This window comes from Martes martes (assembly GCF_963455335.1).
Source record: "Martes martes genome assembly, chromosome: X".
Classification (NCBI taxonomy): Eukaryota; Metazoa; Chordata; class Mammalia; order Carnivora; family Mustelidae; genus Martes; species Martes martes.
The window spans coordinates 69,532,779-69,547,307 of NC_137897.1; the positions used below are offsets into that span (position 1 = coordinate 69,532,779).

The 14,529-nt window shown below is 42.5% G+C and overlaps 1 protein-coding gene across 1 annotated transcript in view; it reads left to right on the top strand.

Annotated features, from left to right (window-relative positions):
- The window catches only part of PCDH11X (protocadherin 11 X-linked), a gene marked incomplete at both ends in the record, with an annotated part of 454,058 nt that overhangs the window by 32,393 nt on the left and 407,136 nt on the right, over nt 1-14,529 (top strand). Inside the window, 1 exon segment of the mRNA XM_080795529.1 lies at nt 8,452-10,941. Coding sequence (XP_080651655.1) covers nt 8,452-10,941 — 2,490 coding nt within the window.

Consider the following 14,529-nt stretch of genomic DNA (forward strand, 5'->3'; position numbering starts at 1 on the left):
CGACCCACACACAGGTGGCCAACGAGACCACAATACACAGGAAGAACTGCACAGTCACACTTGGTCAGCAATATGGGTAGCCAATTGAATTTCAATTCACCATAGCAAATATATGTGCCCCCCACTGATTGGACGTCTCCATCCAACTGACCCACCCCCTACATCCGGGGCCTGCAAGCAAGTTCCTCCGGGAGGGGCAGGGTCAGTCCAAGCCCACAACAAAAGGGCTCCCTCTGGCCAACCAGGCCCCTACATTCCCCCCTTTTCTTTGGAATTTAGTCAAATCCTTGACTTTTCACCCAGTTTTATGTCTTCCTGTTGTAATGGGTTATATTGAGCGTGTAAGACTAACATTTTTATTGCTCTAATTTCCCATCTATACTTTTTGTCTTATGAAGTGACTCAGAAGCTCTTACACAAACAGATAACAATAGGAACAACAATGAACTCATAGTCTTCTGAGTCTTAGCTTTAGTCCACAGTCAGTGGGGTCCATCAGCTGTGGCTTCCATCTCTGGGGGGCATCCTTGTTCTTGGCTCGTTTGTCATGACCCACGTGAATCCAGGCCCCGATGCCTTGTACTTTTATTGCTGTGGGGATGGTCAAGATGACAGTAAACGGTCCCTCCCAGAAAGGTTGTCTGACCGGATCGCAAGAGGCAGCCCAAACCTAGTCTTCAAGGAAGAATTATTTTTCCTGCTTTAGTCTTTGCCCAATCTCCTTCATAGTCCAATTTAGCCAATTTTTGTAAATACTTTAAATCTTCCTCTGAATAGTTCAGTTTTTCTGGTAGGGCTGGATCTGGGAGTGTAACCAGTTCTTGTACTGTTTCTCGGGCTGCTTGCTTTGCGGCTTGATCTGCTCATTGGTTTCCTTTTGAAATCAGATCAGTCCCCTTTTGGTGTCCCGGGCAATGCATAACGGCCACCTCTTTTGGGTCCCGGATAGCCTGGAGGAGAGCCAATATTTCTCCTCTGTTCTTAATTCCTTTTCCTTCTGCTGTTAATAAGCCCCTTTCTTTATAAATAGCCCCATGTATATGGAGAGTAGCAAAGGCATATCTGCTGTCCATATAGATGTTGACGGTTTTACCTTTGGCCATCTGCAGTGCTTTGGTGAGTGTAATCAGCTCCGCTTTTTGCCCTGAGGTTCCATGTAGCAGGGGTGCTGTCCAGAGTTCCTGCTCAGGGGAAACCACCGCAGCCCCCATATACCTCTTTCCATTGACCATGTAGCTACTCCCATCTGTGAACAGAGTCATCTTCGCATGTGGGAGGGGAGTCTCTCTGAGATCCCGCCTTATTCCTGCAACTTGGGTTAGGACCTCCCCGCAGTCGCGTGGGTGGTCAGCCAGCTCCTCTGGCAGCAGCGTGGCTGGATTTAGCACCACCAGGGGCCAGAAGGTCACTCTTGGTTCGTTGAGGAGGAGGGCCTGATACCCCATCACTCAGGTGTTTGTCATCCATCGGTCTGGTGGAGTCCAGAGAAGGCCCTTGATAGCATGGTTGGTGGTCAAAATGAGATTTTGACCCAAAGTCAATTTACTTGCATCCTTGACCAAGAGGGCCATGGCGGCAATTAAGCAGAGGCAAGGGGGGAACCCAGCTGCTACTGGATCTAGTTTCTTACTAAGATAGGCCACTGGCCTTTGCCAAGGCCCCAGAGTTTGAGTCAAAACTCCTTTAGCCACCCCTGCTTTTTTATACACATACAAGTGGAAGGGCTTGGTAACATCTGAGATGGCCAATGCTGGGGCACTCAGTAAGGCTGTAATTCCCGAAATGTTCTTTCGGCCTCAGCTGTCCACTCTATCATAGTGAGCCCCCCTTTTGCCAGTTCGTAGAGAGGTTGGGCAATCTCCACAAACTATGGTATCCACAGCCTACAGTAGCCCACCATCCCAAGAAACTCCCTCACTTGTTGGGACATGGTGGGGTGGGGGTATTGGGTGATCAACTGTTTCCTGGACTCAGACAGTGAATGCACTTCCTTGTGGAGATCAAAGCCTAGATAAGTGGCGTGGCTCTGACAGAGCTGTGCTTTCTTTGCTGACACCCGATGCCCTTTTTCCTGCAGAGTCTGTAAGAGAGCTCTCATCCCCCGCAAACATGACTCATAGTCCTCAGCGGCTATTAGTAAGTCACCAACATACTGTAACACAGTGCAACCCGGGTTGGAGGTTCTGTACTCATGCAAATCCTCGTGTAGGGCCTCCTCAAAGATAGTGGGTGAATTCTTGAACACTTGGGGAAGTCTTGTCCAGGTGAGCTGGCCTTGGAATCCTTCCTGTGGGTTGGACAACTCAAAAGCAGAGGGGCTGAGATTCTCTTGCTAAAGATATGCAGAAAAATACATCCTTGAGATCTAAGACAGTATAGACAGTTCTTTTGGGGCCCAAGAGGGAGAGTAGGGTATAGAGGTTAGGCACCATCAGGTGGATATCTTCAACCTCTTTATTAACTTCCCACAAGTCCTGAACGGGTCAGTATTCCCCAGTCTCGGCCTTTTTGATGGGCAGCAAAGGTGTGTTCCATGGAGATTTGCAAGGAAAGAGGATCCCATCTCCTCGGAGGCAGTTAATGTGTTTTCTGATCCCTTCCTTTGCTTCCCGGGGGAGGGGGTACTGCCAAACGCGAACAGCCATAGCCATCACTTTTAATTGTACCACCACTGGAGGATGTCCCCTGGCCAAGCCAGGGGGCTTCCCTTCTGCCCAGACCTCGGGAAACTCGACCTGTAGGGTTTGGAGAAGGCTCCCCCACTTTGTCTCCTCTGGTTTTGAGATTGGCTTGTAAAGGAGGTATTCATCTACTGCTGCCATAAGCACCTGTACAGTGGGTTGTCTCAAGGTTACAGTCATGTCTCCTTCCAAGAACTGAATGCCAGCTTGTAACTTGTGGAGGAAATCTTTTCCCATCAAGTTATATGGGACATTAGGGAGGACCAAAAATCGATGTTTAACTACTCCCGAGGCCAAATTTAAAGTCCTTTCTGTTGTCCATTTATGTCTCTCTGTGCCATTTGCTCCTTGTAGCCAGACTTCTTCTCCAGAGAGTTTTCCCATAAGTTTAAGTAATGATGAAAATTGGGCTCCCGTGTCCACCAAAATATCAACTGATTTCCCCTCCACTTTAATTTTTACTCTGGTGGCCAGCATTCCCGTCTTCCTTTTGGGGCACTCCCTGGCCCAATGTCCTTTTTTCTTACAGTAAGCACACTGATCTGAATCTACGTCTTCCCACCTGCCTTCTCTGTGCTTAGGCTTTTCCTTCCATTTACCATCCCCTACCTGCTTCATGTAATGCCAAAACCTTAACCAGTTTTTTTGTCTGTTTTTCATCCTCCTGTGCATCCCTGTTGTTAAACACCTCTTCTGCTATTCCCACTAACTCAGTCAGATTCTTTCCTTCAAATCCTTCAATTTCCTGAAGTTTCCTTCTTCTATCTGGGGCTGTATCAAGTGATGACCCTTATCAAAACATTAAAACTTCAGAAAATGTATAGAAACTCTGGAGTAGTTACAGCCTTTACCCAAATGTAACCCAAGGTTTATCATTGATTTAGCAGTACTTCCTGAGTAACTTAGCACATCAAGAAAAAGCCTCATGAGTCAAAGAGATCTCATTTACAACGCTGGGTGGGCAAAGAGAAAACTGTTTACATTTTAACTAATTGTGAACTGTTGCAATAGCAGTTAAGCACAAAACATGTTTACCAACAGATTTCAAAAGCACAAACCCAGTTCCTAGTTCCAGCAACCAGCACCTTAGCATTTCATCCCATTTGTCATCCAAGCAAAATTTCAAAGTTTTAGGTTACCAAAGACCCTGAAAGCCACTTTAACAATTACCCATTAAAACCCTGAGACGGACAGTTAACCATTAGCCTATCCATGCCTCCGCCAACAGACCTCATGTTCCACCTGGGCCCATTCCACCCCAGATACCATGCTTTCCCGCCTGCAAGGGGGAGGGGCTAGGCTGTCCACATCGGGCCAGAGAAGGCAAGGAACTCCCCGAAACAAAGGGAGTTTCAGCAGCTGCTTGGGAATATTCCTTAAAGTCTCTGTCTCAATTTAGATCAACCCCAGTTGACTCCAGTTATAGCCCTTAACACACGAAATGAGTGAAGGAGAAGCCCCACACCTATTATAAGGAATGGGAAGATGAAAGTCAGAGTCCCCTTACTCTCTGCTTGCCCCATTCCCCCAAACACAACAAACAACACAACAGACAACAAAAAGACCATGCAAAGACAACAGCAGACCCAGCAGTCCTTAACCAAAACCACCCGCCTAGGGGGACTCGAACCCCCCCTGCCGCCTAGGGGGTCTCAAACCCCCGGTGACCTCCCAGGGGGTCTCAAACCCCCGGTGACTGCCCAGGGGGACTCGAGCCCCTGGTGACCGCCCAGGGGGACTCAAACCCCCGGTGACTGCCTAGGGGGACTTGAACCCCCAGAGACCACCTAGGGGGACTCAAACCCCCTGACCATCTAGCAGGACTCAAACCCCCAGAGACCGCCTAGGGGGACTCAAACCCCTGGAGACCGCCTAGGGGGACTCAAACCCCCTGACCATCTAGGGGGACTCGAACCCCCTGGCCATCTACCACTGGAGGGAAGGGGCATCCCCGCATCCACTCCAGCCCTGGGGAGCATGGTCACGTCCAGCTTCTCTCCAGTGGGCTATACCCTGGAGCTCTGCAACCAGACAGACAGACAAGATCCCAATACACAAGATCCCAATACCTCTGGAGGCTTTTCCCAGAAATTCCAAAGCTGGTCCAGTCCTCATCATTTGATCCTGGACAAGCCCCCAATGTTAGGGTCCGTGATCAAAGAGATGAGACTGACACAAAGCGAAAGTCAAGCAAAGCTTTATTTCGGGCCAAGCATCGAAAATCAAACTGACCAGTCGGGGCTGTCTCTTACAAAGAGGCGATGACCACCTGGACACCGACCCCGACTACTTCCCTTACCCAACGATTCCCCCTACTGGATGACTCCCCCTACCTGACTACTCCCCCTACCCGACGACGAAGCTCCTGGTGGTGCTGCTCCCCAGCGAGGCCACTTCCCGATGACTACGCTCCCTGCGAGGCCGCTCCCCGGCAAGGCTGCTCCCCGGTGAGGCTCATGACGCACCTGACGACCATGATGCTCCCGACGACCACAATGCTCCCGACAATCTCGGCGTTCCCAACGATGCTGCTCCTGATTATCCCGACGCTCCCGACGATGCTGCTCCCGACAATGCTGCTCCCTATGATCCCGACGCTCTGGACGACCCCGACGCTATCACTACTTCTCCCCTGCCTCATAGACTAACCTTTATAGAGGTGGTTGAGCCCGGCCCACACACAGGTGGCCAAGGAGACCGCAACACACAGGAAGAACTGCACAGTCACGCTCAGTCAGCAATACGGGTGGCCAGTTGAATTTCAATTCACCATAGCAAATATATGTGCACCCCACTGATTGGATGTCTCCATCCGGTTGGCCCGCCCCTACATCCAGGGCCTGCAAGCAAGTTCCTCTGGGAGGGGCAGGGTCAGTCCAAGCCCACAACAAAAGGGCTCCCTCTGGCCAACCAGGCCCCTACAGTAACATATTCTTTCAGTTTCTGTCTGTACTGGAAACTCTTTATCTCTCCTTCCATTCTCAGTGACAGCCTTGCTGGATAAAGTATTTCTGGCTTCATGTTCTTCTCATTTAGTATCCTGAATACATCATGTCAACCTTTTCTGACTTACCAGGTTTCTGTGGATAGATCTGATGTTAGTCGGATGTCTTTCCCTCTGTAAGTAAGGAACCTCTTATCTCAACTTGCTTTGAGGATTTTCTTTTTCTCTAAAATTTGTAAGCTTCAGTATCATATGTCAGGGTGTTGATGTATTTTTATTGATATTGGGAAGCATCCTCTCTACCTCTTGGATGTGAGTTCTTATTTTCTTCCCCAGATTAGGGAAGTTCTTAGCCATGATTTGTTCAAATATACCTTCTGGCCCTTTTTTTCTCTCTCTCTCCCTCTCTCTCTCTCTCTCTCTTTGCTCTCAGGCACCCCAATAATTCTGACATTGGTACATTTCATGGCATCATTAATTTCTCAAAGCCTTTTTTCATAGAATATATGTCATTTCTCTCTCTTTCCCTCAACTTCCTTCCTTTCCATAAGCCTGTCTTCTAGATCACTTACTCTCTCCTCTGCTTCATTCACCCTAGCTGTTAGAACAACTAATTTGGACTGCATCTCAGTTATATCATTTTTAATTTCTGCTTGATTAGATCTCATTTATGGTCTAAGAGATTATCTACTGTCTTTTTTTTTTCCAAGCCTAGGTATTAACTTTATTATTGTTAACCCAAATTCCGTCTCTGATGTCTTACTTATATCCATATCAATTATGTCTGTGGCAGAGAACATTACCTCTTGTTCTTTCTTTCTTTTGTTGTGAATTCCTCCTTCTAGTCATTTTGCTCAGAGAAGAATGGAAGAGCGAGTCAGCAGAATCAAAAATATCAACCATTACCCAAGCAAAATACACACCAGACACATCTGAAGCAGTCAGAAATCAAAACAGAAAAGCAAACTTAAAACAATGAGAATGGGGGGGGGGATATAATCTCACAGGGAGGACAAAACACAGTGATCCACTTGTTCCTGAGTGAATTTTGGCCTTTGTGTTAGAATACACTAAATCCCAAAATAAAAAGAAAACAAAACTTACATATTTACAAAATTAAATTGAATAAAGTGAAAAAAGGCCAAAAATGAAACACAGATTTATAAAATGTAGATGTAAAAAATACATGTTAAAATCAACTTAAAAACAAACAGTTGATAAAATAAGAAACTAGTTGAAAAGGGAAAAAAGAAAAAAAAAAGAAATGAAAAATTTTGGACTGAAATATGAATGAATCAGAAAAAAACCTTGAATTCTATATACTATATTCCCCTGGCTCTGGAGTTTTACAGTCTTTTGGAATTCATAAACTAGTTATGCACCTGTTCTTCCAGTTGGTCTTCTCGGGGAGGGGTCTGCTCTGCTGCTTCTCAGGTGTCTTTGCTTGTGCAGAGTTGCACTGCCCCTTGCCAGAGGGCTAGACTCAATGTAAGTTGGTCTTCTGTGGGGCTTTTTTTCCCTGAAAGATTTCCACACCTCTTTAGATGATCAAATTAAAAATGGCCCTAGGCCAACCTCCAGCTCCAGAGCCAAAAGATCATGATTCTCCCTCTTCAGCAAACCCTCTGGGAACAATGGTCTTCACTTTCATGTGTACCAAACTCCTCAGACTCCTGTGTTGTGTGCCCACAGTGAGCCTCCTGTGGGGTGGGGGGAGTCTGAGGGTCTCATGTTATTGCCCTCCATTGTGCCCTGGTGCTGACAGTGGTCATGGGATCATGCATGTATCTGCTCCACCACTCCTGGGGGATGGCTGAGTGTCTCCATACTGTCCTTTATGGGCCTGCCACCCTGAGAATTGTTGCCCTGTTGTGGGCACACCAGTTCTCCCCCTCCTGGAGGATGACAGATGGTCTGCACTCTCCAGTCCTTTGCAGGGTGCCCAGGCATCAAGTAGTCACTTGATTGCCCTTGCTCGCAGTTTATGGTGGCCAGAGCTAGTAGTCCCCTCCTTGGCTCACTGACCATAACCAGGTTCCCCACTCCACTGCTTGGGAAATCTATCAGTTCTGGCATCCCCATGACTTCTGGATCCTGAGACCACACTGACTGACCTAGAATTCTGCCCTTTTCATCCCCTGAGCCCCTTTCAGACAGGATGTCACTCACTGGAGCAGATTTCTCAGGGTTCTGAGTTTGCTTTCTGGGGCTATATCACTTTCTGGTAGCCAGCTTATGGAGGTTTCCTCCCCCCTCCATTTATCTCTCGATATCTCCTCTCAGATTCATGTCTCTGCACCCCCTTCCTTGCAAAAAACAGTGGATTTTCTACTTGTAGAGTTCCAGATATTTTTTTTTAACATCTCAGGCTGAGTTAATGGGTGTTCAGAATGGTTTGATAGTTACCTAGCTAAAATCAAGGGTCCAAATGAAAGGAGGTCCCCTACTTACTGCTATCTCACCTCAGTTAATTCACTCATAACTTAAATCACCATGTGAAACACTGACAACACTTTATGCTTTTTCCTTTTGTAGACTTTAATACTTTATATAAGTGAGTTACACTTATCACCATAAAATGCCATGAACTGTAGCGCTCTTAGATCATCTTATAGAACAACTTTCTAATTTTACAAATGCATGGAGATGTTAAACAACTTGCTAGTGGTCATATTGGTCATATTACTAGTTACAGACAGATTTAGGGCTTATAAATTGAGTTTTCTAACACCTATTTCTGAGATGATCCTATGTCACGTGGCTTCAATAGATTGAACACTGGTCTCATTACATAAGTTAACATGTGTTTCATTGTATGTTTTCCAGGGTCAAAGTATTTTTGGGCTTGATGTCATTGAAACACCAGAAGGAGACAAGATGCCACAGCTGATTGTTCAAAAGGAGTTAGATAGGGAAGAGAAGGATACATATATAATGAAAGTAAAGGTTGAAGATGGTGGCTTTCCTCAAAGATCCAGTACGGCTATTTTGCAAATAAGTGTTGCTGACACAAATGACAACAGCCCAGTCTTCAAGGAGGATGGGATTGAAGTCAACATACCAGAAAATGCTCCTGTAGGTACTTCAGTGACACAACTCCATGCCACAGATGCTGACATAGGTGAAAATGCCAAGATTCATTTCTATTTCAGCAATCTAGTCTCCAACATTGCCAAGAGGCTATTTCACCTCAACACCACCACAGGACTTATCACAGTCAAACAACCACTAGATAGGGAGGAATCACCAAACCACAAGTTACTGGTTTTGGCAAGTGATGGTGGATTGATGCCAGCAAGAGCAATGGTTCTAGTAAATGTTACAGATATCAATGATAATGCCCCATCAATTGACATAAGATACATCATTAATCCAATCAATGGCACTGTGGTTCTTTCAGAAAATGCTCCACTCAACACCAAAATTGCTCTCATAACTGTGACAGATAAAGATGCTGACCATAATGGCATGGTGACATGCTTCACAGATCATGAAGTCCCTTTCAGATTAAGACCAGTATTCAGTAATCAGTTCCTCCTGGAGACTGCTGCATATCTTGATTATGAATCCACAAGAGAATATGCCATTAAATTACTAGCTGCAGATGCTGGAAAACCTCCTTTGAATCAATCATCCATGCTCCTTGTCAAAGTGAAAGATGAAAATGACAATGCTCCTGTTTTCACCCAGCCTTTCATAAGTATTTCTCTTCCTGAGAATAACTCTCCTGGCACCAAGTTGACAAAAATAAGTGCAACGGATGCAGACAGTGGACACAACGCTGAGATCAATTATCTGCTTGGTGTTGATGCTCCATCTGAATTCAGTCTGGATCGTCATACAGGCATTCTGACTGCAATGAGGAAACTGGATAGAGAAAAACAGGAAAAATATTCCTTCACAGTTCTGGCAAAAGATAATGGGATGCCATCCTTAATAACCAATGCCACAGTTTTAGTGACCATTCTTGATCAGAATGACAACAGTCCAATTTTTACTCACAATGAATACAACTTCTATATCCCAGAAAATCTTCCAAGACATGGCACAGTAGGACTGATCACTGTAACTGATCCAGATTATGGAGAAAATTCTGTAGTCACTCTCTCCATTTTAGATATGAATGATGACTTCACCATTGATCCACAGACTGGTGTCATCCAACCAAATATTTCATTTGACAGAGAAAAACAAGAATCTTATACTTTCTATGTAAAGGCTGAGGATGGTGGTAAGATACCACATTCTTCAACTTCCAAAGTGACCATAAATGTGGTTGATGTCAATGACAACAAACCAGTTTTCATTGTCCCTTCTTCCAACAACTCCTATGAATTGGTTCTACCGTCCACTAATCCAGGCACAGTGGTCTTCACGGTACTTGCTGTTGACAATGATACTGGCATGAATGCAGAGCTTCATTACAGCATTGTAGGAGGAAACACAAAAGGTCTGTTTATAATTGACCAAACAACAGGCAACATCACACTAAAGGAGAAATGTGTTGTTACAGACCTTGGTTTATACAGACTGATGGTTAAAGCTAAGGACTTAGGACAACCTGAATCTCTCTTTAGTGTTGTTATTGTTAATCTATTTGTGAATGAATCAGTGACCAATGCTACATGGATTCATGAACTGGTGCACAACAACATTGAAACACCAGTGACCCCAAATATTGAGACAATTAATGCATCCTCACCAACCAGTGACTATGTCAAGATCACAGTTGCTATTATTGCTGGCACCATAACTGTCATCCTTGTTATTTTCATTACTGCTGTAGTAAGATGCCACCAATCACCACACCTTAAGGCTTCTCAGAAAAACAAGCAGAATTCTGAATGGGTTACTCCAAACCCAGAAAACAGGCAGATGATAATGATGATGATGAAAAAGAAGAAGAAGCATGCCCCTAAGAACTTACTGCTTAACTTTGTCACTATTGAAGAAATTAAGGCAGATGATGTTGACAATGATGGAAACAGTGTCACACTAGACCTTCCCATTGAGCTGGAAGAACAAACCATGGGCAAGTACAACTGGGGCACTATACCTACTACCTTCAAACCTGACAGCCCTGATTTGGCCAGGCACTACAAATCTGCCTCTCCACAGCCTGCCTTCCAGATTCACCCTGAAACTCCCCTGAATTTGAAGCACCACATCATTCAGGAACTACCACTTGATAACACCTTTGTGGCCTGTGATTCCATCTCTAAATGTTCCTCCAGCGGTTCCGAACCTTACAGTGTTTCTGAGTGCAGCTATTCAGTGACAACTTTCAAAACTCCTGTGTCTGTACACACTAGACTGGTAGGTAATCCAAGTTTCTAACTAACCTTTCTAACTTTATTTTATATTTTAAAATTATTTTCAGTTGACATAGAATTTTACAGAATCTATTGTATTGATTCCAACAATCAAAATGTTTACACTCTGCAGAAATATCAAAATAAATATATGGTTTCATTTTAAGTTTAGTAGAAAATCAGGGTAAAATGATTCCTGATGGTAGGAAAATTGAGTGCCAAATGATGACTATAATAGGGGGGATGTTGTCTGCAAATGGAAGTACAACACTTCTTGCTATAGAATACACTGGAAAGACCCTAAAATAAAGCTTTTGGCACTGTCCTCAGTATCATTATGTGCATGATGATCAAAACAGGGCTAGATACATCACAGTAAAGCTTTTTAGAATCTGATAAGAAGGTCTTGATGCTTAATGGTGTTGAGAATTCCAGCTTCACTTGGGAAAATCCGTGTCTACTCAAGAAAATAAATTAATTTCAATATATCCTCCCTATCCACTATGCTCCCAAACTGCCACAGTGGAATAAGAATGTTATTTTTAAGATTAGGAGCCCACCATTATTCTTTTTATAAAATCTTTATTTACACAATGTAACAAGAATGGAATTAGAAAAATAAAGGAATGTTACTCATTCTCATCTTCAAGCCAGAACATGAAATATATATAAGATTTCTATTTTGGACACCCAATTAAGTATTTACATATTTGTGTAAGGTATTGAATGCCCTCCAGGAGAAATTCTTAAAAGATAATGACTTGGATAATGGAATCTGTTTGCTTTCTTTAATGGGCCTGAAGTTAAGTATGGGCATGTTAGAACCCAAGAAATCTATGTATAATAATTTAAAACCCAAAAAGCTTATTAAAAAAAACAGCTTATACAGTGATTTTTATCTGTATTCTGTGGAAAAATGATTACAAATTTATCTAGAAATTCATAATAAATTAAATGATTTAAGTATGGTTACTTTTTTAATAAAGTCAAGCAATATAATTTACCTACATCTTTTCTCTGGAAGTTATATCACATGTTGATTTTATTGTTTTGTTTGTGCTACTTTTAAAAAAGATCTTCATCTCAGTTTCAGTGAATAAAGGCTTTTGAAAACCTATTCAGTCTTAATAAAAAGGTTGTAATGTTAAAGTCAAACTGGGTATCTTTTCCCCTAAGTTAGAAATACTAAAGAAATCTGGGGTGCCTGGGTGACTCAGTCATTAAGCATCTGTCTTTGGCTCAAGTCCTGATCCTAGGGACCTGGAATCAAGCCCTGCATGAGGCTACCTGCTCAGCAGGAAGCCTGCTTCTCCCTTACTCACTTCCCCTGCTTGCATTCAGTCTCTCACTGTTTTCCTCTCTGTCAAATAAATAAATAAAATCTTTTTTTTATAAATAAAATCTTTAAAAAAAGAAATACTAAAGAAATCTATCAGAATTCAAAATAACAATGAAAATAATAATTTACCATAATTTTTGAAATGGTTCTTTCAAAGGTCATTCAAGAATACACATGTTTAAATTATACAGTAACAATAACCATTTTTTAAAGGTTTATTTATTTATTTAGCAGACAGAGACCACAAGTAGGCAGAGAGACAGGCATAGAGAGAGAGGGGGAAGCAGGCTCCCCGCTCAGCAGAGATCCCAATGTGGGGCTCAATACTAGGACCCTGGGATCATGACCCCAGCCGAAGGCAGAGGCTTTAACCCTCTGAGCCACCCAGGTGCCCCAACAATAACCATTCTTAATCACACAGTGGAAATAAGCTCCCACTCCAGTTGTGGGTGCATTTTTGTCACAATAGGTCCATAATTATGCTATTGCAGACAGTAAAACAGAACTTGCATACCTATAGAACCTATTCTTTGTGGACAGAGTTGTGTTACGCTTTGAATGAGTTTATAAGGTACAAGGTGTTAGATGCCTAACATCTCCTCAAGGTTTGTTTTTGTTTATATGTAATCATTCGTAAAGGTGTTATCATTTTCTAATTTTTACTGCTATTATTCTATTTATTGTAAATATTTATCAACAGGAAATTATCTTTTATGAACAATTTCTTTGTGTTGTGCATCTTTTGTGAGTGTGTGTGTGTGTGTGTGTGTGTGTGTTGTGTATCTTAATAGCACTTTCCCCTGGACTAAATTTATGGCTCACTTAAAAATGTATACAAGGGGGTGGTTTGTGAATTACATTAACAGATTATCGTTTATGTTAGATTTGCTCATGAAGTTTATTAAAAGAGCAAATTCTGGTTTTAGTGGTTTTTGAAGGCATGGAGATGTTTTCTGGGATAGATTTATTTTACTTGAGAATATGAACATATAGTAAGCAAGGCATAAAGGAAGAAAAAAATTGAAATATTTTCCAAATATCCTCCTCTTTTTATTTTTATTTTTTTCATATTTTGTAATTCCTAAAAAGTCAAATAAATAAATAACTTTTTCAACAATGACATTTTCTTTTATTTAGCTAAGAGATCATTTCCTAAGCACATAACAAATAACTTTATGAGATAGGCAAAATATGAGAAGTAAATGCTAATTAGAATAAGGTCTTCATTATCCTTAGGTTTTTATTAGCTAAAAGGACCATCTTACAATCAATTAATTTTCAGGTGATTTATTTTATATTTTCACATCTTAAAAATAGATAAATTATATATTTTCTATCACTGGTTCACATTAGTAAATTACCACATATCTGCTGGACATGAATTGGTGAACTTAGGCAAATTAATATATTAAAAATTATTTTATTCTTATATCTTGTGCTACATCTGCAATATTCTTCATCCTTTCTATACATTCTTCAATTTCTGATTAATACCAAGAGAGGCATCTTATATGCACTGATGTTGCAGAATTGTAAAATAAGTGAGTACTGAAGAAGAATACATGTACTTAAAACTTTCAATATAGTAGTTGTCTTTTTTTTAAAGATTTTATTTTTTTATTTGACAGACAGAAATCACAAGTAGGCAGAGAGGCAAGCAGAGAGAAAGGGGGAAGCAGGCTCCCTGCTGAGCAGAGAGCCCGATGCGGGGCTCAACCCCTGGACCTTGGGATCATGACCTGAGCCAAAGGCAGAGGCTTTAACCCAATGAGCCACCCAGGCACCCCAGTAGTTGGCTTCTTTTTGAAGAAACATCACACAAAATGGGGGAAATGTCAACAAACACAACAAAAACTCATTGATCCTTAAGGAAATTCTAACAGTGAAATAAAATATTATTGTTAGCAGAAGGCAAAATATTCCAACTGATTTTATTTTTTTTTTAATTTTATTTATTTATTTGACAGACAGAGATCACAAGTAGGCAGAGAAGCAGGCAGAGAGAGAGGGGGGAAGAAGGCTCCCTGCTGAGCAGAGAGCCCGATGCGGGACCTGATCCCAGGACCCTGAGATCACGACCTGAGCCGATGGCAGAGGCTTAACCCACTGAGCCACCCAGGTGCCCCATCCAACTGATTTTAAACAAAGTGTGAAATACATTTTCAAAGGAGACTTTGGGGTGATATTTACATTTAGTTCATTACTCACCTAAATAGAAAATGAAAGTAAAGAAATGAAATGCTTGTAGTAGGC